The sequence below is a fragment of the Arabidopsis lyrata genome, assembly GCF_000004255.2.
Source record: "Arabidopsis lyrata subsp. lyrata unplaced genomic scaffold ARALYscaffold_3, whole genome shotgun sequence".
In the NCBI taxonomy this organism is placed as follows: domain Eukaryota; kingdom Viridiplantae; phylum Streptophyta; class Magnoliopsida; order Brassicales; family Brassicaceae; genus Arabidopsis; species Arabidopsis lyrata.
In genome coordinates, this window is record NW_003302553.1 from 14463131 (window position 1) to 14488058 (window position 24928).

The following is a 24928-nucleotide window of genomic DNA, read 5'->3' on the forward strand; positions in this document are numbered from 1 at the left end:
ACTAGGTTGTGAGAAGACACAAAACTTTGAATACGAATAAAGCAAGAACTTCCATTGATTTTTTTTTCGTTAAGTCTTTATTCGATTTCTATGATACTTGTAAAGAGTTTCCACCACTTGAACTAAATCATGCATAGAAAGAATTCAATCATATATCAATGTTTCATTTTATAACTGGTGTTACGATACACAAAGATATCTTAATAGCCGTAAATTTTCGAAAAACATTTAGCCAGATTATTAAAAACGCATATATAATTGGTCCAATATGATACATCTTAAAAGAAAATACAATACCAAATATTTATTAAAAAGAGAGATCGGGCATTTTCCATTTAAGGAAACGAAGTACAAAAACGAGCGGTGAATAACGCGTCTTTCTTTAGACGACGAAATGTTGTTCATAAACAAAAGAATGTCACATTGGACCGCTCTTCTTGCTTTGATTTGATCGAACAAAACAAAACAAAAAGACTTTAAAAAAAAAGTAAACTCAAATTTTTCTCCCCAACGAAAAGACCATCTAATATTTTTCACAAAAAAAAATTATATATTTTACATTACGAAAGGACAAACGTATTAATTATTTACATTAGATTTAATTAAAAAAAAAAAGAATTTTAAGAGTAGGTGAGACTAGAAAATTCAGTACCGTTCCCCACCTGCCTCACTTCTCAACGGCGAATCCACTCCATTTCTCAATGTTCTCCGGTGGTTTTCTCTTGAATTCCTCGGCGACTTGGCCGTGGGAGATGGCGACTTGGTCGTCGGCGATGGAGACTTGGCCATTGGTGATGGTGACGACCGGGGATGATTACTTTGTTGTTGATGATGATGATTACTACTCTTACGTGGCTTATTACCAACACGACCTTCATCTTCTTTATTGTCCGAGACTGACTTGTCCGGAGTGTTTGGCACCGTGTAAGTGAATGTCCCCATAGGAATATCATTGTAGTCTTTAAGATCATTGAGTATAGAGACGACGGCACTCATACAAGGCCGGTTCTTGGGTCGGTGGCTTAAACATTGGTAAGCCAATGTTGCTGCTTTTCTTGCTCCTGTCTCTGAGTACTGACCTTCAAGTCTCGGGTCCATGATTCGACATAGTTTACGTGGGTCATTGAGCATTGGACGAGCCCAGTCCACTAAGTTCTGTTCCCTCGATGATCTCTTTTTGTCTACTGATCTCCGTCCAGTCAAAAGCTCGAGCAACACGACTCCGAAGCTGTACACGTCACTTCTTGCTGTTAAATGACCGGTCATGATGTATTCAGGAGCCGCGTAGCCTTGTGTGCCCATCACTCGCGTTGACACGTGAGTATCGTCTCCTTCTGGTCCGTCTTTGGCTAACCCGAAGTCAGAAAGTTTCGCCGTGTAATCCTGAAAACAAGATTTGAGATGAGAGCTTTTGTTAGAACTTTAGGAATTGAAAATTGAAAAATAAGTGATGAAGGAATAGTTGTTCTGTTTTTTTTTTTTGTTTGGTCAACAAGTAAAAATTAATTAAAACAAATACGTTTTTTGCTTACCGAATCTAACAAGATATTCGAGGCTTTGAAATCCCGATAGATAACGGGATTTTCGGCTTCGTGTAAGAATTGAAGTCCTGTTGCAGCTCCATGAGCGATCTTCATTCTTGTTGACCATGGAAGCGAGGCAGAGTATCCTGAAAATTTAAAAAAATTCTGTTAGGACAGGAATTCATAGGAAAGTTGTCATAAATTTAGTTCCAACAAATTTTTGTCTGAATAAGAAAACATAGAGAAAGAGAATGAGACTTACTTCTGAATAGTTGATTCTCTAAGCTTCCACGAGGCATGAACTCATAAACAAGAGTTCTATGTTCTTCCTCACAACAATAACCAATCAATTTCACCAAATTTTTGTGCTTCAATTGTCCTAAAAACATAACTTCCGTCTGAAACAAAGATTAAATTCATTATAAGAGAGAGACCCATCAAATCAAAAAGATAAATATTTAGGGGAAAAGACACTAACCAGCCATTCACGGTGACCTTGAAGACCTTCAAGATCAAGCAATTTAACAGCAACAGGCTGAGCTTTAAGACCAGGACGTAGCTTATCATCGATGAAACCCTTATGAACAGGACCAAACCCTCCTTCACCGAGGAAATTTGTCGATGAAAAGCTTTGTGTAATGACTTTAAGCTCAGCTAAGGTAAACACATGAAGATCTGATCCGGCCAAAGAAATCGATAGATCTTCTGATAAAGTGTTGGAACTTGGATTGCTCATATCAAGAATCGATAGTCTTTGAAAAGAGCTCTGTTTCTTGATGACGTCATCTTTTCTTTTAGGTTTCTTTGAAGAAGCCATTAGGGTTTCTGGATCTCCTAAACATCCAACGATTAATGATCTCCATGAAACTTTCTTCTTCACCGCCATTGTTGATTTGTGTTTCTTTTCTTCTTCTTCTTCTTCTTGTTCTTGCTTTTGGTTTGGAATGAGAGATGGAATGGTTTTTTAAAGAAAATGAGAAGAAGACTTTATAATATAAAGTTTTTGGTTATATTAACTCGGTTTCTAAAGGTCACGAGGAGGGAGAGAGAGGAAGAAGACTTTATAGATTACTAATTTCAATTCAAATTCACCTACTACTACTACTATTGCTACTATTTAAAACAAAAAAATCATTCTATTGGGGTGGCTTTATATTTGTCCTAACCGCGGTTTGACATTGTAAATTTTTTATAACACACGCTTATTTTATTCTTTATTGATAGTAGTTTCTAAGAAAATTATTAACGAGTTGATTTTTTTAGTCAGTAGTGGGTGCTTCCAAAATTGTAGACGATGACAGCTTTTGCCCTCTTTCTCTAACGTGTTATCTTTTTACGTCAATGGACCATAAACATGTGATTCTGATGCAATGACGCCAAAAAAGTTTCTGATAAAATAAAATTTTGTTTAGTATTTTTGGGAATATTTTAGATATTTGAGAGTTTGAGTATAAATTTAATAGAAACAATAATAAAGCTATTTTGTTTATTTGCTTCTATTTTGTTTTTGTCATTTCTAGTACAAGCTGGATAGGGTGGTGTGTCCTGGTCAAATTTGACTACTAGTTTTCGTTAATAATCACGATACCGTTTCGGTAAAATATTTAACATACTTTTGCTTTAGAAAATAAATATACATCTTAAATTCTGTTAAAATCTTGGATGGTATCAAATTAAAGAAACATCACATATTAATAATAATGGAATATCCTTTTAGTTTTCAAGCTTTATTTAAAAGATGTACAAAGCATTATCTCGATTCTAGAAAGGGATAGACGGATAGTGATTGAAATTTATTCTTTCCTATCAAACTGTTATTAACCTATTTCCAGTTGTACCAAAGAAACAGTAGTCTAGTGATAGTACAAGAGGAAATTGTTTTTTTTTTTTTGTACGCCAGATTAATTCTCTATTGATAAAAAGATTACTCACTTATTGTTTAAATCGGAGTATCTAAAATCTGTCTTCAGATATTGAGAAAAATTATGGACTAAAGCTCCAAAAGACCCATGATTAAGAAGAACTAAAAAAAGATCTTTATTTCCATTTTTCTTGCGTTTTAAACAAAGAAATAGTTCAAAAATATGAATGAAGAGACTATCTTTTGATTTAGTGTTCCTTCTCACTTTTTCGAAGTAGGCAATGACTATTTTCCAAATAGAGACTTTGAGAGAACATTTCTAGGGTTTTGTGAACTTTTTATGGTTTAAGGTTTTGCAGTCTTAGTTCATCATGAGGATGAACTACTAACAATCTAAACATATATTTCACATTTCTACAATAAGGTAACAACTAAAATCTTGATGTCATGCCTATCTACAAATAATTTGAGAACGATAATATTATTTAGAAAGAGTCAACTTAAAATATGACACTCCCTCTCTTGTCCTTCTTCTCCAAGCAACATAGTCAACAAAATAGTTTGGTCAAAACTAAGAAAACAAATGAAAAATACTCAGAAATTTACATTTCAACAAACACTCTTGAAAACAAAGATGAATAAGAGAGTTTGGTAGAAATGCAATATATATTATTATAGATAGACAAATGTGTCAATCTTCTAGAAACACATCGTTTTAGATGTCAATAATTAGAAGAAAAAATAATTATAATGAGAACAAAGGTGAAGAAAGATCTCAAACGCGTTGTCTGAAGACGGCGACTTATTCATCTCTGAACTATAAAATATTTTGAGAGATTCGCTTTGTTTCAGTTTAAGTTGACATTTACTTGGCCTCACGGAATGGGTCCCACTTCATCATATTTTGGATCAAGACTTAAACTCAAAATTTGTTTTAATCCAATCATCTATCATATCTAAAGTTGTGATTTCGGCCTAGTTCTTCTTTGCTGGTATAGTTTTTTGGAACTCTTGTTCTTTTCTTTTTTTTTTCCTTTTGTTCAACTGGAACTCTTGTTCAGTGACATAATCTTTATCTACTATTGGAAGAACCGTTTTCGGTTATTGTAGATTTTTTCGTCCTTTTCGGTTAGCCGCTATATCAAACTTTTTTTTATATGGTTTAGATGCGGTCGAGGTGGTTTTTAGTAGATTCTCGAATTTAGTGTTTGAACTCTTTGTATTAGTTTTGGATTTGGTCCCTTCTGGTTTTTGGCTTCCCTATTGCTCAGGGTACTGTAGATACTTTTTTTTTTGGACTTCTTCGAAAATATTCATCGACTTCATTTCTAAAGTAAAATCTATTCCGTTAACTGTGGGGTGTTGTAACTTTTCATTAATTTTCTAATCTATTTATTAGATAACAAAAAAAAAGAGCTATTATTTCTGTTTTAATTTTCATGTCTTCATCCGTACTATATATTCACAAATCATAACGACAAGTAGACAAAAATATGTATTTATATTCCCTTTTCTTTTGTTAATATAAGATATATCATATATGTTTATTCTTTCCGACCAAATTTCTTTTCTTTGTTAGATTTCTTTCTTTTATTTTTGTTTGATGGTGTGATTGGAGAGATACAATTGGATAGCAAATCAATTGTATAAACAATATATCAAGAATTGTTAGTTGTTATAGAAATTGTTAATTGTACAAATATTCAAATTAAGTTGTTTTTGTTTTGGGTCATATAAATGTAAAACCACAGAGGAGTAGATATTGTAAGATTTGGTAACAGAAATATGAGAATTAAATAAGTAGGAAAGAGAAAGAAATTAAAACCATACATATCCTTCTTATTTTGTTTAATTTACACAATATGCCACTACAAAAACACGGTTCAGTACGAGATACTGTACACGTGATACTGTTCATCAACCTCCTCACAAAACTATTCATTTGAATTCGGGAACACTATTTATCACCGGATTATACACAGTATTTTGTAATTTGTATGGATAACGATTTGATTAACATGTTAACTAATATAATATCACGATAGATTCGAATAACTATTTGATTAACATGTTAACTAGTATAGTATCTCGATAAATTCATATATTATTTGCTAAATGTATATTTATCGTGTTAAACCATTTAATATCATACAAATTAATAAAAAATCAAATATTATGAATTTTTTATTATTTTTAATAAAAATTATTAAAAGAGATTATTTATAATGATAGTGATAACAATAATATTAACGGACTACACATACTTGTAACGTGCTAAGATATTAAATACATCATTTTATAACAAGTTACCTATATTTTTAACTGTTAAAATACTTATTTATTCTTAATTTAGTTCGGTAACTCATATATAGTACAATATTATACTTGTTAATCGTTAAGTTATAACTTATCGTGTCCATTGATGTTTCTCTTGACGTGATATTCCACATATCATCTTCATCACCATCATCAGTAATATCTTTCCCGCCGCTGTTACGAGTCTTACCCTGAAATTGGAAACACCACCACTTACAAACTATTTTTACCAGTAAGAATTAACCACTATTTTGCCGAATATTGAAATCACTACTCGTCTTGGATTTTGTATTTTTCAAATTGAAAACAGTTCACCTTGATCTTCATTTTCGTTGAATCGAAATTACTATTAATGATCCCACCAAAGGAGACAAATCGATTTATTGACTATGGAGGAAGTGAGTAACATACCATCAAAGACAACATCGGAATGACACATGCAATTTTTCTTCATCGTCGAATCCAAACCACCAACGTACATAAGTCAACCTCACAACTCTTCAATTTTGCTTCTCCAACTAGATTCACTTATCTACAATTTTTATTTGATTTTATTATAATTTTGCAATTATTAAGCTTTTGTTTATTTTGTTTCATGTCGTAAGTGAAAAAAAACCAGAGAAAGAAAAGAGAAACATTAGGAAGAGAGAGAGTTTTAAGGGTAAAAATGTCCAAAAAATGATGATAGGGACGTATGTACAGTGAACAATTGGTCAAACTAATTATCAAGTTTTCCATGTATAAATAGTGGTAATACTCTTTTGTTTTTTGTGCACCAAGTCTTCATGTTCTTCCGGACCTTAGGAAGTTTCCAGAATTCAAATATTTATAGCGAAGACACTTCTACATTTTAGGATTAGAAAGAAAACCAACATATCATGGTTTAATAACATGATAAAGTTTAAAGATTCCATTATTTATAAAATGGGGCTGGATTGAAGCAATCCATAGTCTATAAAACAGCAAGAGTCGTGACACCCACATTAAGTAGTCTTGGTACTTGCCTAGCAGTAGCACAATATCAGCTCCAACATAATTTTACAATATTTTTATTTATTAATGAAACTGTATTTAATTTTTGGTTTTCTATTTTGTACATAACGCATAAATATATTATTTATTTATGTGGATGCGAAATTCAGATTTGTGTGTATTATGTTCATGAATAAATTTGATAACGCATACATCAAAATGAATTGACACCAAAATGAAAAATACATTAGCAAATGTATGTGTTTATTTTTGGTTATTTCAAAGAGGACATAAAGAAGATAATATCTAAGAGGACATAAAGAAGATAATATCTAATTACAGTTTTTTTATCCGTGAAAAAGACCCCTTCATGTTTCTCTTTTAATTTTTCTTATAACATGCATCACCTCTATTACCTCTAATTTACATGAACTTTTTATGATAAAAAGTATAATTTTACACGTGCATAAAACAGAAAAATGGGTAGAAAAACCCTCACTTTTCTTTAAAATATATATATATATATATATATATATATATATATATATATATATATAAAACTCTCAACTTTTTTGTGGGTTTTTAAACTCTCACTTTTTTATAAATGGTCAAATAAACAATTTAATGGGTAGAAAATATCAAACGACTTTCTTGCAATCCGTATTTTGGGATTTCAGGCATCTATTTTGGTTTTATAACACTTTTAATTCCTTCGATAAAGAAAAATGCTTAAAGTGTTTAAAGTGACATGTTGGATATACATATTTTAAACATCACAACTTCGAAATTAACCCTTGTAAAATAATTACTAATTAATAGAATTTTTGCATTATAATAAAAAATCTTACAATTGTATGCAAACAAAGTTCAAAATCTGTACTATTATTTTAGCTCATTTTCATGAATAAATAGAAGATTTTTGTGAAATTTATACTATCTTTAAAGAAATTTGATTTTCTTACAAGTTATACACCACCTTTAGACCGGAATTTAAATGCAACTGAAGAAACAGTAAAAAGTTAACAACTACTATTAGACTATGACATAATTTATTTATTTATTTATTTTCCTAAAGACAAGGTAAGCTATGGACGCTAAATAGATAGCAATACCTGCGAACCCAAGAATTCCACAGAAGATGACGGCGACAAGCATCATATGACTATGGAGAAGCAGCTTGATGAAACTGGTTACTATATAGTATATGTTTATTCCCATGATGAGTAATCCAATAATCCAAGTCAAAGCTGTGATCCAAATTGAGTTGACGTGTGAACCCATCTTGGTTTTGCAGCTTGTACATTTCAAGAGGGGAACCAGCGCGAACGGGAGCTCAAAGGACAAGATCACCGAGGCAATGATGATTAACTTTCCGGCTCCAGCAGAACCACCAATGAGAGAAACGATTAGACTCGGGATTATAGCTAAACATCGTGTTAGTAAGTTTCTGAGCCATGGCTTGAGTTTTAGGTCAAGAAATCTTTGCATTATGTATTGTCCGGCATAAGTTCCGGTTATCGTCGAGCTCTGACTATGACATAATTTAGTTTATAAAAATAAGACTAATTATAATTTTAAATCACATATAAATGTTAGGCAAAACAATAAAGGCAGCTTCAAGGCTCAACCTCACTCGTTGAACTAATCTATCTACCTTGCAATTTTAGTAATCAATTTAAGTTAGTGAAAACTGAAAAAAAAAACACAACGTGAGACTCATGCTGAATGGGCGACGCTGGAGAGAGCGGAAGAGGTGCAGATCAAACAGGAATCGAAGCAAAAAGAACCGAACCAAATCCAAACCGAAATTTTAAAATATTCAAACATATCCTAAATTGTAGAAACAAAATCACCAGAATCGAACTGAACCAAAATATTTTGATCACCCGAAATATAATTATATAGTCAAAAATATTAGTTATTTTTAGACTAAATAAACAAAAAATATCTTAACTACCAAAAAATATATGGAAAAAAACAAAAATACCCAAAAATATTCCTAAAATATCCGAAAATACATAAAAATATCTGAAATACCTCAAAATATCCGAAAACAATTACTCGAAAAAATCTTAAACTTCAGAACCGAAAGAACCGGAACTGAAACTGAACCCAAACCAAAAATTTTCCAATTCCTATATGGATCCTAAACTCTAGAACCGAAAATACCGGAACCGAATGGAATCAATCCGAATATCCAAACGTCCAGCCTACAACAGAGAATGACTCGTTTATTCTAAAGACTTGGCAAAAAAAAAATTATTGTAAAATTTTTAAGAAAGATTATAGAAAAGGTCTATCAGTGAATGAGCGTTTTGTAGATTGGACACATCTTGGTGAAAGATTATATCAATATGAACAAAGTAGAGATAATAAAGACTCCTTGGATTAAAGTAGAACATAGATTTTAGCAAATTAAAATTATAGAAAAAGCCACTCAAGAACATCTTACGAAATAAATTGAATATTAGAAAATAGTGTTATTTAGAATTACATTATTGTTATTATAAAGCTTATTGTAAAACATTCTTGGGCAATTTTGGAAACAATAAAAATACTCACCAGGTAAAGTCTAATGAAAAGAATGACTAAAACTCAGGAAGAACCATCAAACATCAAAGAAATCATTGGAGGAGGAAACACAATATGGCAAGGCTTCAATCTTGTGGTGGTGAGATCAAAGACAAATATATGGTCTGGATCTTTTCTGCCATATCTATATTGAAAAAGATTGAATTTCTTTTGAGCCCGAAGATGTCTTTAGCAACAACAATAATAGCTAGCCATATCTAAGATCAATGCCTCATCGACTAAAGAATCAATTATTTTCCAACGACGCTTGATATAGTTTATCTTGTAGATGCAAAAGATCCATCTTTTGGGCACTAGCTACTTTCAAGACTTCTCCAGATATAGTGAGTGCGATATTTAGCTTGTTGTCAACATACTCTTTTTTTTTTTTTTTTTTTTTTGCCAATCAAACACCATATATTAATTCACGGAATAAGACTCTCTTCTAGAGAGAGCCAATCAGGTACCGTCGAACTTACATGAGAAAAACAGAACCCGCGATTTCTTGCACATTTCGCAAGATAATCGGCGGAGGTATTACCACTACGAGGGATATGCTTAAGACTGAAAGTAGTAAAACGATCCCTGTAATAAGTAAAGTCCTTCAATTCTGTGGAAAACGTAGGCCACTCTTCCAGAGCACAGGTCATAGCCAAAAGATCGGAACAATCCGTCTGAATGAGGATACTCGTCATTGGGATCGCCAGTAAGCACTTCATCGTCCATATGAGAGTATTCAGCTCTGCATGAAGGAGAGAAAGACTTCTACGCGAGCCTTTTAAGCCTAAGTGTAGCAGTCGTCCTCCCTGAAGAACAAGCCACCCGTGTCCACTTCTAGTCTCCGTCCCGAGCCAAGACCCATCAATGAAGCATACCGGTCTGTCCTCTAGGGATGACGACTCTTGCGTACTAAGTACCAACTGAGACTGGGGGTCTTCTCTCTGATTTGCTCGTCTCCACGCTCCTTCCTCTTGAGTTGCAAGATCTAGCGTTTCCTGAGGTGGTACGCTCAAATTCTAGAAAATCTTTCGATTGCGCGCCTTCCAAATATACCACATAATCCATGGGAATACTCTAAGGCTCTCTTCATCCGCACCCGCCTCTTTAACCCGCCAATACAGATAATCTAAGTTATTGTAGAGCAACGCCGAGGGAAACAGCGCTGGGGAAGATGGGATGTTGGAGAGAGCCCAGACTTGTCTAGCAGGAAGACATTCAAAGAGCAAGTGGTTGATTGATTCTTCTTCTGCACCACATCTTGAACATCCTTTATATCTACCAATATGGCGATAAAATAGTCGTTGGCTTGAAGCCAAGCATCCAGTCACACATTGCCACACAAAATGTTTTAATTTTCGCGTAGTTTTTAATTTCCAAGCTTGCGCCTTTAGTGTCTTAACACTAGGTCCCTGAGAAGGGTGGTCACGAACAGGACGAGAAATACGTCTCGCGATCTTGTATCCAGATTTGACGGTATAATTACCAGACTTTGTCATTGTCCAACAATAACCATCACTCGAGACAATACGACTCGGTTTAATCCCTAATATAAGGGTAATTTCCTCCGGGGGAAACAATTCCCGGAGACAATTCATCTTCCACTGTTTAGATCCAAATTCAATCAAGGTATTGACGCAAGCGAAAGGGTCTCTCTCCACCGCTAACCCCTTAGGTGGGCGTGCCGGAGTATCTGGTATCCATGGGTCTGTCCAAATGTAGGTACCGAAGCCTGAGCCAATGGTCTTGCGGATACCATGACTAAGAACGTCCTTGCGGATACCATGGCGGCCTTTCTCGAATCCTATCTAAACCATTATTTTCGGGCCTGCTCTCAACAACTGGCGACAAAGGACGAGGGTGGAAACCATCGATCTCCCTCTCTTACCTTCTGCTCGCACTTCCACTGACGGATCTGATAGCCCAAATTCTTCTGGCTTTAAACTCTCAGTGCTCTGCCTCAAGCTTGGACCATGGCCACCGCGTGCTACCGCCGATCTTACTGTCATCGGTGAGGGTCTCTGCTACGCAAACCTTGCCGCAAATCTCGAACAGCCGCCGAACTCAACCACCACCTTGGTTAGCCAAAGAGAAACTAGGTTTTCCTTTGGTGGGCCTTGCATTCAATTTCGGCCCAACAAGCTTTAGAGGACCCAAGCCCATGAGATGTGAACCAACTTCATTGTTTAACAAGCCCAGGTCTGCTACTCTTTTCACTTTGTCGAGCCTTAAACAAGAGTCGTGTCGTTCTCTCACTGCGTATGGCCGAGGACACCATCGATTGGAGAAATCACTTCCATTGTTCGGGTTTTACTTTCAACATCTACAAATCCCGGTAACATCTTCATCTATGGGTGTGAATTCTAAAAGCTTAAGGAACTATGGTATTTTGATCCCGAATCTAAATTGTCGGAGGCTTGAAAGTGGTCTTGGAAGTTCTATACCGAAGTACCACTCTCCCACAATTTCATATATCGACCAGAAGCACTGCTAGAATTTTTTTTTGCTCACAAATTTTTGAAGTCTCATGATACATTAGCCATGAATTCAAACGGCCAACGGTTTGCTTATGGCCTTGGTAGCTCTTTGGCCAACAATCATTCCTTGACAATTCTATATAGCGACTTCAATCACCACCCTTTTGCCAACTCCTCGAATGCCTGGACCCTATCATGGTATGTTTATCTTCTTCATGTGTCAAACCTAAGACAAGCTTTGTGTGGAATGCTTAATCTCCATGGAAGGTATCCATGTGAGAGAGGATCCACCTGTTTCGTTACAGTTTTACACCTATCACTTTATGAATCATGGCTTTAACTTCACATGTCCCCATCACCTGGATCTTATGCTTCAAAGGTTATTCTGCGAATTCTCGAAGAGATCTAAACCTTATGCTTTGGTTGTAAAGCAATCCTCAATCGACTACATCACCATAGTCTTCCGAATCTTTGTTGTCGCGCTACTTTGGGTAGTTCATCTTGCTCCGGCGAGAATCAATGCATCGATTCTTTCATCAACGTCACAAAGTCTCATGACCGTGACCATTCTTTCGTCCTTCGAATCTTTCGAGGATGATCTCTCGATTAACCATGATCTCACATGTGTCAATGTGCTCCCAAGCTCTTGCCTCACAGCTCTCTTGGTTTCAAAATCGATGAACTTTATCTATCTTCTTATGGCATTGGGGAATGTCTTCTATTGTACCGCTTTAAAATTTGGATCACTTAAATCCTTTTCTTTGTACTTGTTCTTGTTTGGATGAATGAAAGCAAGTGTTTTGACAAAAAAAAAAAAAGATATAATTATTCTTCGTTTTTTTCTATCAAAGAGAAAGTCTTGAAAAACAAACTCAATTGGAGCATAATCTTCAAAAATACCTTGTAGATCCTCTCCAGAGAAACACCAGATCCTTTACGTATACTTAAAATATATATAGAGCTTATGAGTCTTGTGGGGGTAAACCATTGGTTCTCTTGACAATTCTTTTTAAGTAGGAAAAACATGTCGACGCCACATGTGTTTACCTTTCTTGTTATAGACTAAAATTTGCCAGGTTCCACATGTACCACTATATAATCTTTTGTTTTTTCGTCAATCGAGGACAAGCTATGCTAGATTTCAACTTTGGTATCAAATTAGGTAGTGAATAGTAACCCTCTATGTGCGGAATTCAAAGTGGTTTTCCCAAAACCACTTTTATTACACCACTCATAACTTTTTTCAACATTTGCGTTTTTAGATTAAAATAAAAAGTAAAAACGCATACGAAAATCGAAGCAGTGATATTACCCAATGAATTATGAACCACAGTTTAAAATCATTTCACGGGTAATAACCAGCGGTCCATCAAATAACGCCCTGGATAATATTTTTTTTTAATGCTTTCTGCTTATAAAAATGGGTATTGCACACCATATTTTTTCATACATCCATTCATAGTTCTAAATGCTTTGAAAAATGCAGATTTTTTTTTCTTTATCTCTAAGAATCAAGTTATTTTTTAATTTAAAATTATCTTACAAAAGAGTTAACTTATGCATATAAAATTAAGTAAAAATATAATTAATTTATTTCATACAAATTTTGAGATAAAGTATAAGTAATAATCTAATTTAGTAAGCTTCACAAAAACTTATTAAAGTATATTTAGTTACCTAATACCATATAATTTAAGGAGACTTAGATATATTTCTTCATTTTTTTTTATAATAAAATTAGATTAGTAATAATTGAACTCTTTAACTGATTTAGCAATATGTATGTATAAAAAACTAAGTTTTTGCTTTAAATCAATTTAGATAGTTAAGATTCATGAATGTACGAAAATATTTCTTTATTAACACAAACAACAATAATTACAATTATATTAATTATCAATATATTTATTTATAATATGTAATCCGTAATGTTTTTTACTATTTTACCATTCGTAAATATTATTGTGTACCGCAAGTAATTGTTCACCAATCAAACATTATTCTGTTCCGCTTATTTTGTATAAACCGCACTTGTCCCGCAAATACATTTTTCCCGCACATACCGTAGTTGAACTGTACCGCATTATAAAACTGCTTTTCCCGCATAACCAAATACGCTGTTACCATTCGGACCCTTAGGGTGTGAATGGTAACACTAAAAAAGGCGTTTTTTTTTACCTTTTTCAGCAAATCCGTCAATTGGTCACCATTCACCATTTTTGAACAGATTTGCGTTTTTCAAAAAAAAAAAAAAAAATTTGCGGAATTGTCCAGCGGTTAAAGCCTTGGACCGCCTTTTAAAAAATTTCTGGTCATTATCCAGCGGTTTTCAAAACTGCAGCAACAAATAATACAACGGATAATAAAACTTGCTTTTGCATTTTAAATAATTAAAACTACTAGTACATATACAGCTTTTTCCCCTTTTTTTTGTTTAACAAAATACATATACATGTTAAAACACAAACATGTTTCATTTTTTTTATACACAAACACAAACATTTTAATATCTTTCATAACAAATACAAACTTCTCTTTTATACACAAATGCAAACTTTAACATTTTTTTTTGATAATTTTTCTTTAAAAATTTATTCTCAAGTCTCCCACATTTTCAGGTAATATTTTAATTTATAAATGGTGACTCTTTGCCCAAAAAAAAATGGTGACTCTAATATTTTGTGTCCATTTAAAAAAGTGATGCAACTATTTTCATCATTTGTTATTATTGATGTTAATTTGTGTCATTTGAAAAAAAAAAAAATTAAAATTTTGCATTAATCAATGTAAATGATGTTAATATTTAAATAGGTTATGATAAATAATAGGGAGACTCACAAAAATGCCCCTTTTTCAATACCCCTTTTCAAAAATGCCCCATTTGGCTGTCCATTTTTAAAAATACCCCTTTTTATGTACAAAATGACTAAATTACCCTTCTTTTAATAAAAGATATCACAAATATATAAGAAAATATAACAAAATTAGGTCCACAAAATACAAAATATTTTTTGGCGGGAAAAGAAATCCCGCAATTTTTCCCGCCAAAACACTTGTAAAAAGTTGTAAAACCTTTAAAGTACCTTGTAAAATTTTCCCGTAAGAATTTTTCCCGCCAAAAAAAGTTTTTTGCGGAAAAATTGATTCCGCAATTTTTTTGGCGTTAAATTTTTGGCGGGAAAAATTTACAAGGTATTTTAAAGGTTTTTTACTGGATATTTATAAGGTTTTACAATGTATTTTAAAAGGTTTTACAACGTATTTATAAGGTTTTACAAGTTATAAGGTTTTACAAGTTTTTTATAAGGTTTTATAAGTTATAAATACCTTATAAAACCTTATAAGTACCTTGTAAAACCTTTTAAAATACATTGTAAAACCTTACAAAACACTTGTAAATACTCCGTAAAACCTTTAAAATACCTTGTAAATTTTTCCCGCCAAAAAAATTTCGCCAAAAAAATTGTTGAATCACTTTTCCCGCAAAAAAACATTTTTTGCGGTAAAATTTTACAAGGTATTTTAAAGGTTTTTACAAGTGTTTTGGCGGGAAAATTGCGGGATCACTTTTCCCGCCAAAAAATATTTTGTATTTTATGAACTTAATTTTGTTTCAAATAAGGGTAAAATGGTCATTAAAAATTAAAAGAGGGCAAACTTAAAAATGGACTCTCAAAGGGGGTATTTTTGAAAAGGGGTATTGAAAAAGGGGCATTTTTAACAATTTCTCTAAATAATATGAATTATTGTGTATCTTTTGTAAATGATTTAAATATATATATCATTTATGAAATAACCGATGATATAGAATATATGAGATAATATAGAATAGATGACATAGAAGCTACTTGTAAATGATTTAAATATAGAATAGATGACATAGAAGCAACGGAGATAAGAGATGGAGAATATATGAAGCAAATAAGAGATAATATTGCAAATATGTTATGGGAAAATCAAAGTAATAGATAATATTTTTTAATGTGTTGTACTTTTTTTTATGATAAAATTATTCAACGGATTCAACAATATGTATGTTTAAAAATTAAATTTATATTTTGATCAATTTGTGTATTAATGGTTTATAAATATCTGTTATTGTTTATTTATTAACAAAAAAAAAAATTAATTATTAATTTATATATATATATTTATATATAAAACTGCACTTATCCCGCAAATAGCTTTTTTCACCAATCAAATATTATTTCGTACCGCTTATTTTATACAAACCGTACTTGTCCCGCAAATATATTTCTCCCGCACGTCCCGCAGTTGAACCGTACCGCACTATAATACCGCACTTCTCTCACACCGTAAAACGCGGTTACCATTCGGAGCCTTAATATTAAAGTAAACCATGTAGGTCGATCTCTGTAAGTGGTAGATTAATTCTCTCGCTGGTTAAATGATTAAAAATATTGAGATTGCAGACGGTCCATCTTTAGAAGCCATCAACTGTAAGTAGCTAGACAACTACTATGCAAAAAGCCAACACCAAGATCTTTGGTTTTGTAAAATCTATCTCTATCGTTGGAACAAACAACACACAACTCTTGTTGTTATTATTGGTGTTGTTACGGAAAGAGAATTAGCCATAAAATCTGATTGTGGTGGGACGTGATGTCTCGAAGTAGAATGCCACGACGAACAAACTGATTTACCTCAATTAAGATCTGAGAAACTCAATTGTTTGAAAACACAGCAAAGCACGTCTGGACAAAGGTCTGACCAATTAGCTTCCTTCTTTGTTTCGCTCACTAATCCCAAATTTGTTTTTGAAATTTTGTAAGAAACAAAGAGACCCACAAAACTAGTGTTGATTTTTTAAATTTTGATGAAATATACAATATTTATAGAGCCAAAGTAAATCCCAATCTCTTAAAAGAAAATCTTAAACTTGAATATATAATTTAAGCATTAATGAATGATTGTATATTTTTTTCGAATTATTTCATATATATATATATATATATATATATATACTTTGGAAAGGGTAACTAAACTTAATAGTTATAATTAGTTTGTAAGTTTGATTATTAGCTAATGATGATTGATGAATAAATTAAAAATTTAATAATTTACTCTAACGTCATATGTTTAAAATTAAAATAAAAAATTTATGCCTTGAAGAAAGGTACTCCTCTATTGACAAAAAAGCTACTCTTATATTAGGGCAGTGAAGGGAAGAATGGGTAAGTAGTGGACCGTCCTTTGGTATAGATAGGGGTGTCAAGTTGGTTAAACCAAACCAATCCAATCCATATCCATATGAATTTAGTGTCTAATGGATAATGAGTTAATCCAATTCATTTAGTAAATGGTTTGGATGAAACCATAACTCATTTGAATTGTTGGATTCATGGATTAAATGAGTTTATCCATTTGATAATTTTTCTATAATCTAAATAATTATCATAATTAATAATTAATAACTATGATACTATAATCATCATCATCATCATACCATCATCATTTCATCATCATCATCATCATCATCATCATCATCATCATCATCATCATCATCATCATCATCATCATCATCATCATCATCATCATCATCATCATCATCATCATCATCATCATCATCATCAAAATAAGCAAGAGACTTGCAAGAATGTGGAAGGAAGCAAATGAAGCAAGTGAGGGCTGGTAACTATTCACAAAGAGCATTCAAATCGGTAACAAAGGAAGCAAATGAAGCAAGTAACGTTACAAATACGTTCATTTAAACTGAGTCACACGATTGAAGCAAGTAACGTTACAAATGAAGCCGAGTCACACGATTGCTTTTGACAATGATTTCGGTTTCAAATCGGTTTAGACATTCGGTTTATACATTTGATTTAAAATGTTTAATTTCTATTGGTTTGATTATGAGTAACCACTAATCCATTCTAATCAAAACCATTTCAATCCAATTCATTAAACTCATTATCCATCTAATCCATTAATTCATTAAGATCCAAAATTTTCATCCATTAGATCCATGGATTGGATTGGTTTGGATTGATCCATCAGTTTCAATCCATTTTGACACCCCTAGATATAGTGTGTGATAAACTTAATTATTCTTCCATTCACCAAATAAAAAGTAAAATATGTGGCTCGTCACTTAAAAAAAAATGATTTTACATTATATTAGTGATCCGCATGTAACATTATAATATCCTCAATTTTGAGGTGTTACATATATGGTTCATCTTTTTTTTTTTTCTATTTTAATATTAAAATATGTTTTTTATTGTTAAATTACAAACACTGTTCACTCAAAACATTAGACAATTTTGTCTTACATCAATTAATGAAACATAAGATAATGATTATACGTAATAAAAGTATACAAACTGAATGTTCTAAGGGAAAAATACCCGGAACCAAACCGAATCGACCTTAAATGAGAATCAAACTGAACGGAACCTAGAGTTGAAATACCTGAACAGATCTTAAATTTATATATATGAACAACCGTGACGGAACCGAATTTGAACAAAATTGAAGACCGAATGGGTACACAAAATATAATTATATATCCAAAATATTAATTATATATAAATTTGATATAACCCAATTACCCAAAATTACAATTATAAATGCGAAACAAATTCTAGAAATATTTTTACATAGAATTTTGAAACAATTACATGTTTTATAAAAATGGAAAAAATATAGTAATTTTAGTTTAGTATATTTTATCGTGCTCTGTAAAATATTTTTTTTAAATTAACATTTTTATAATATAAATATTTCAACCACACTGCCTGTAAAATATTTCAACACATATTTAAAGCGTTCAAACCGTTTGATCTGTATTTGTACCGCTAGATCTGCTTGATCTGCTTTTGTTTTGATACGTTTGATCAGCTCGATCCTTTCTCTCCATTACGCTTTTTCCATTCGGAGCTTATGTTTTTGCATCAATAAGTAAATTATCTTAGATTATGTTATGTTTTGTCCCAAACTTTACATGAAAAATTATATAGAATTTGAACATAAAAATGTGGGTGAATTGATGGAATAACACATGAATCTACTTAACATTTTTGAAGTATATATTTGTTCAAGGTAATCAGGTCGGGTTTTAATTGATTTTGACCCAAAAATCTTTGATTCGGATCCTTCCAAAATTGAGTCAACCGGATATTCAATTTTGGATTTATTATTCCTACCAAAAAGGAAAACAAAATTATTAAATTGATTTTGGAAAGATATTCATCGTATATGTAGTTATAACAAACAAATATTTGCTAATCAAATGGTTTCTTATTTTAATGTACGGATTTTATTGCATTTAACATTTGTTTCCTAAATAAAATGAATTATATAAATTTGATATTCAATCCAATTAAACGAATTGGAAATCCAATTGATACACATCAACATCATATAATATTTACTATTTTTTTTATTAAATATCATAAAATTATTGATAAATATTTATCTGTTATGAATCTCGTGATTCTATTATTAATGAATGGGGTTACAACTTATATATATACATAATAGGGAAGACAAATCCCAATTGGACTAGGAAACCCTAAAGCCCAAAGCCCACTAAGACTAACATAAACCGTCATTGGGCGAGTCTTCTAGAAGCTAGACATGGGCCTTCTAGAACATGGACATGGGCCTTCTAGAACATGGACATGGGCCACGGTTATGGAGTCCATCCGTTATGTGGTTTACAACACTCCCCCTTGGATGACATAACCGTGTAGATGCCAAAGGATCTCAGTAATACGCTTGGGGATGCTGCCTCATTAAAACCTTACCAGGAAAACCCATTGGGACAAAACCACGGTGAAGGAAAAAGAGTACAGCACGTATTACTCCCCCTTTTTTGGTCATCTCTGAAAGTCCTTAAGTCTCCGCATTCCAATTTGATGCGTGAGCTTCCTCAATGTTGACATTGGTAATGCCTTGGTGAAGAGGTCGGCTGAGTTGTCACTTGACCAAACTTGTATCACTCGAACTTCTCCATCCCTTTGCAAGTCATGTGCTTTGTCCGATCTCCCTTGATGTAGCCGTCCTTGAGCTGAGCGATACAGGCTGTGTTGTCTCCTCATATGATGGTCTTTGATGTTGTAGTAGCTGCGCCTTGAAGAAGGCTGCCTACGTACCCTTGGAAGGGATCAAGCCACACGTAGTTCCTATTTATTGACCATGCCATAATCTGATCTTACCTGCATTAGCAAAACAAACTAAACCAAAGCAAACTAGACCTTCTTTGGTTAGATCAGTATAGAATAAAACCCAAATAAACAAACATAGGAAGAATAGACTTTAAAATTTAACCAAACCTTCCTTCAAACCTTTCTAGTGCCTTTGGGTTGATCATGAACTAAATTTAGACAAAGGAAGTTCACGACAAAACATATGTCTGGTCTAGTGTGGCTAGCCAAGTACATTAACGCTCCTATGGCACTGAGGTATGGCAGTTCAGGACCGAGAACTTCTTCCTCGTCCTTCTTTGGACCGAATGGATCACTATCCAATCCAAGGCTTCTCACTACCATTGGGCCTGGTCAATGGGCGGGCCTGGTCCTTATTAAATATCCTTGAGTACTTTTTAATATATGTCTTTTGATGCACAAGGATTCCATTATTCACGTACTCAGGTTGTAATCCCAAACAGAACTTAATTATTGCCTAGGTCTTTCATTTCATATTCTTTCTCAACTGGTTGGTTGATTACCCAGAGGTTTAAATTATTCATATACACTGCTATGATTACAAATCCTTTGTTTGCAAACCTCTTTATGAAAATACATGGACTAATGGGATCATTTATAACATTCCATACGCCCATTTGGTTTAAGTCCATAAAAGGATTTGTCCAGCCTTATGCAGTGATATTCTCGAGAATCTTTCTTATCTTTGAGCTCAATACCCTCTGGTAATCTCATATATTATCCAGTGGACTTATATAAATATGCAGGCATTACATCCATTAGCCGCAAATCAAATCTTTTCCTTTATATAGCCAGACTTATCATCCACCACAGGGGAGTATGTTTCTTTATAATCTATCCCCGGTCTTTGTGAGAATCTTTGTGCTATAAGCCGTGCCTTATGTCTCACGATTTCATTATTCTCATTTCTCTTCTTCACAAAGACCCATTTGTGTCCTACTGGTTTTTACATCGAATGGTGTCCTTTTCTTAATGATTCTTAGCTCTACGTTTTATGGTCTTGTACCATTTAATCAATCAAGTCTTTGAGTGCACTCTAGTATAGACGTGGGCTCCTGATCCTCATTTATATTCATAAATTCAAGTGCTACCTTGCATGCAAAATCATCTTATGTCGACATTTCTTATATGTTCCATTATGTTCCAAACATGATATAATCGATTTGAGATTTATTATGGTCAGGACCTTTAATACTTTGCAGCTTGGCGTCCCAAGCTACATTATATGGTACCTGTACCTTAGAGCCGGCCGGCCTTATCTGCATGTCTGGGATGGTTTCCTTAGTAACCTCGGATTCCTATTGCACCTTTCTTTAATTTCCGAGGGTTTTTATCATTGGAACTTATTGGTCTACCACGTTTCTTACGTTTTCTAGACTCTGTAGCAACTTGATTGTGTTCCTTGTGAACATCAATACGTACTGGTGCATTACAAGCTGGTATGTACGCTTTTATAACTTTCTTTGGGTCATCAAAGGAATCTGGCAATTCATTAGCTAGCTTTTGCAAATTTATTATCTTATGGACCTCTGAATCACACATCAGAGTCCGAGGATCTTGCCAATTTAAGGATGTTTGATTCCATGATATTTCTTTGACCAGCTTGTTTGTCTCTCCACCTAAAGTAGGAAATTCGGATTCATTAAAATGACAATCCGCGTATCTAGCCTTAAATAGATCACCCGTAGTTGGCTCTAGATACTTAATAATGGTGGGAGAATCAAATCCAACATATATTCCCATCCTCCTTTGAGGTCCCATCTTTGTTCTATGTGGTGGAGCAATCGGTACATATACGGCACACCCGAATGTCTTTAGATGGGATATGTCTGGCTTATGACCCGTTAATAATTGGGATGGCGAATATTTATGTTCACTAGATGGCCTTATGCGTATAAGCTCTGATGCATGTAAAACAGCATGTCCCCAAGCGGCTACTGGAAGCTTCGACCTCATGAGTAATGGTCGAGCTATCAATTGAATTCGTTTAATGAAGGATTCCGCTAATCCATTTTGTGTATGTACATGTGTCACGGGATGTTCCACACTTACCCCCATGGACATACAGTAGTCATTAAACGCTTGGGAAGTTAATTCACCGGCATTATCTAGACGTATAGTCTTAAGCAGAAAATCTGGAAAATGGGCTCTCAGTCTTATGATCTGGGCCAACAACCTAGCAAACGCTTGGTTTCTAGAGGATAATAAACAAACATGTGACCATCTTGTCGATGCATCAATGAGGACCATGTAATATCTAAATGTCCCACATGGTGGGTGTATTGGTCCACATATATCCCCTTGTATCCTTTCCAGAAAGTTTAAGGTTTATATATTTACCTTAGCCGGTGATGGCCTTATAATGACTTTCCCTTGTGAACATGCTTCACACGTGAGATTCTTAGGGATAACTCTTTTCTCTTTTAGGGTGTGCCCCTTTGAATTAGTTATTAGTTTACGCATCATACTATGACCCGGATGGCCAAGCCGATCATGCCATAAAGTGAATTTCTCGATGAACTCTTTGTTCATTGCCAGTTTCAATATGGAAACAATTCAATCTTATATCTTTGAAACTTAATAAGCTCCTCTTCGAGCTGTGTGAATATAGGGCATCGCTTATTTCAAGATGCGTGCCCTTTGATAAAAGTATATGGGCTTGACCGTGGCCCTCAATAAGACTAGCTATACCCGCTATGGTGCTAATATTGGCATTTTTCATTATGAGATTTAGAAACTATCTCTTGTCTTTTAAGATCATGTGGCTTGATCCACTATCAACCACAAGTATCTTCTTGTCCTTAGTCATTTCTTATATGGACAAGAATCATGTTTTAAACATAAAATAATATAAAATAAATTCAAGGACATAACAATCAATGAACACATAAAATGCAAAGAAAAACATAGAGGTTTTGATGTCGAAGTAAGATTTATCAACTTGATTCTTTTATGCAATCAGAAGTTTCATACTCTATTAGATCATCTTGATCATGTTCACCATCTTTATATACCAAATGGGCTTTAGGATTCTTCCCTTTTACACTCTCTTGATAGAGGTCACAACGATGTTTGGAAGTCCTACATATCTTAGCCCAATGGTTTCCCATTCCATATCTATGGCATACTCATTTGGTCGAGTGTTGTGGTTTGGAAATACCACATCGTCCTCGCCCTCGACCACGGCCGGAATTGGGTCTACATCCACGGTTATAGTGGTTCCCACGGCCGGATGAGTTATAGTGGCCACAACCACGTCCTTTCCATCCACCACGGTCACGGCCGTGTGGTCTATCACTTTAGACGTGGTTAGATTCTTTGGATTCTTTCTTATCCTCTGCAACCTTATTGGCATCAGGTAATGGGGTTAATCTATGAGGTCGTAATTCACTGTTTTTATCAGTAAGTCATTATTTTGCTCATCTAGCAATAGACTCATCCACGGACTTATAGTCTTGGATTATGAGACTCTCAATAAGATGGTGGCTAATATTGCCTTGTATCTATCTTTCTCTCTTGGCATTATTGCCTTATTAGATACATTCACCAAGTCCTTTTGACTTTAGGATAATCTTAGTATCCATTGCCCATTTTAAATAATTATCTCCTAAGAGATTTAGGGCAGTAAAATACAAGTTGTAATTCGACATCTACAAGGAAAAATTTTGAGTCAAAATCATGTAATCGTTAGTGTCATGCGGTATTTGAGACCGAACCATGAATCGATTTACTTAGGGATTTGACTTTTCCTTTTTTCTTTAGAATTAACTTTTCCTTTTCCTTTTAGGATTAAATTTCCTCTTTTGCTTAGGATTAGGGTTTTCCTATTTCACTTAGGATTTAAGATTTTTTTTTAAGATTTCCTTTTTGATTAGGATTTAGAAATTTTTCTATTTCTTAAGGTTTTCCTATCTTGAATAGGTTTTAGGAAGTTCCTAATTTAATTAGGATTTTAGGGTTTTAAGATTTCCTATTTTAATTAGGATTATCTTTTCTAAGGTTTCTAGGGTTCATGCGATTTTAGTTTTAGGGTTTCTAACAACTTATGCATGTAATCAATCAAAGAAACAATCAAACTAAAAACGCCCTAAGCAAGTAATTTGCGTAACCCATGTAATTTGCGTAACCCATGTAATTTGCGTAACCCATGTAATTTGCGTAACCCATGTAATTTGCGTAACCTCAACCAAACGTGATTTAGAATTTAGGGTTTTGATCCGATTAGAGTGTTTTTCAATTTAGGGTTTATGTCTTTTAGGGTTTCGGATTCTAGGTTAAGATGTTTTCGATTTGCGAGTTTAGGATAAGCAATAACAAACTTTCTAGCAACCTAAACAAGTCAAGCAATCGAGCAAACAAACAATCGGACCAAGCAATCAAATCGCAAACACTTATCAACCATTCGTTTTAGGGTTTTAGTTGTTCGTTAGATTCAAGTTCAATGGTTGGTCCTTTAAGCTTAAAACGTATGGCGATTTTACCTTTCACCTTTGGGGTTGTATGGACTAGAACCGGGAGCTAAAGACCTCGGTAACTCACGCTGCTGCAACGAACCGCAAACAGTACCACGATGAACAGTGCCGCGATGAACAGTGTCGCGATGAACAGTACCGCGATGAACAGTACCGGCGTGAACAGTATTTTGCGATTTTTAGGGTTAGGGTTGTTAAGAGCAAACTCGTGCTGATAACGTGTTATGAATCTCGTGATTCTATTATTAATGAATGGGGTTACAACTTATATATATACATAATAGGGAAGACAAATCCCAATTGGACTAGGAAACCCTAAAGCCCAAAGCCCACTAAGTCTAACATAAACCGTCATTGGGCGAGTCTTCTAGAAGCTAGACATGGGCCTTCTAGAACATGAACATGGGCCACGGTTATGGAGTCCATCCGTTATGTGGTTTACAACATTATCATATTTAATTTTATCAAAAAGAAAAGAAAAACAAATTTTAAGAGTTCATGATGCTGATTTCACTAATGTCCCATGCACGGGTCAATTTACTAAATT

General features: G+C 33.8%; 2 protein-coding genes across 2 annotated transcripts; one reads left to right on the top strand and one right to left on the bottom strand.

The window, feature by feature from the left end:
• Window positions 1–303: 303 nt before the first annotated feature.
• Window positions 304–2638, bottom strand: LOC9321874 (serine/threonine-protein kinase RIPK). The gene is made up of 4 exons (XM_002885762.2): window positions 2002–2638; window positions 1786–1921; window positions 1533–1669; window positions 304–1383 (listed from the first exon to the last, which is right to left on the bottom strand). The coding sequence occupies exons 1-4, from the start codon at window positions 2407–2409 to the stop codon at window positions 646–648; spliced, it is 1419 nt and encodes a 472-aa protein (XP_002885808.1). The 5' UTR covers window positions 2410–2638; the 3' UTR covers window positions 304–645.
• A 5198-nt stretch (window positions 2639–7836) lies between these two features.
• Window positions 7837–12503, top strand: LOC9319789. Its single transcript, XM_002883676.2, has 5 exons — window positions 7837–7872; window positions 7967–8111; window positions 11192–11319; window positions 11764–11915; window positions 12097–12503. The coding sequence occupies exons 1-5, from the start codon at window positions 7837–7839 to the stop codon at window positions 12500–12502; spliced, it is 867 nt and encodes a 288-aa protein (XP_002883722.2). The 3' UTR covers window position 12503.
• Window positions 12504–24928: the final 12425 nt, after the last annotated feature.

Excerpts from the sequence above, each read along its gene's own strand:
- LOC9321874 (XM_002885762.2), bottom strand. The coding sequence starts at position 2,409 with ATGGCGGTGAAGAAGAAAGTTTCATGGAGATCATTAATCGTTGGATGT. Across the intron at positions 1,670-1,785 it reads AGAGAATCAACTATTCAGAA|GATACTCTGCCTCGCTTCCA; the intron begins GTAAGTCTCATT and ends TTAAATTTTCAG. Across the intron at positions 1,384-1,532 it reads CGAATATCTTGTTAGATTCG|GATTACACGGCGAAACTTTC; the intron begins GTAAGCAAAAAA and ends TCTTGTTTTCAG.
- LOC9319789 (XM_002883676.2), top strand. The coding sequence starts at position 7,837 with ATGGAGAAGCAGCTTGATGAAACTGGTTACTATATA. Across the intron at positions 7,873-7,966 it reads ATGAAACTGGTTACTATATA|CTTGTACATTTCAAGAGGGG; the intron begins GTATATGTTTAT and ends TTGGTTTTGCAG. Across the intron at positions 11,916-12,096 it reads AATGCCTGGACCCTATCATG|GTTATTCTGCGAATTCTCGA; the intron begins GTATGTTTATCT and ends TATGCTTCAAAG.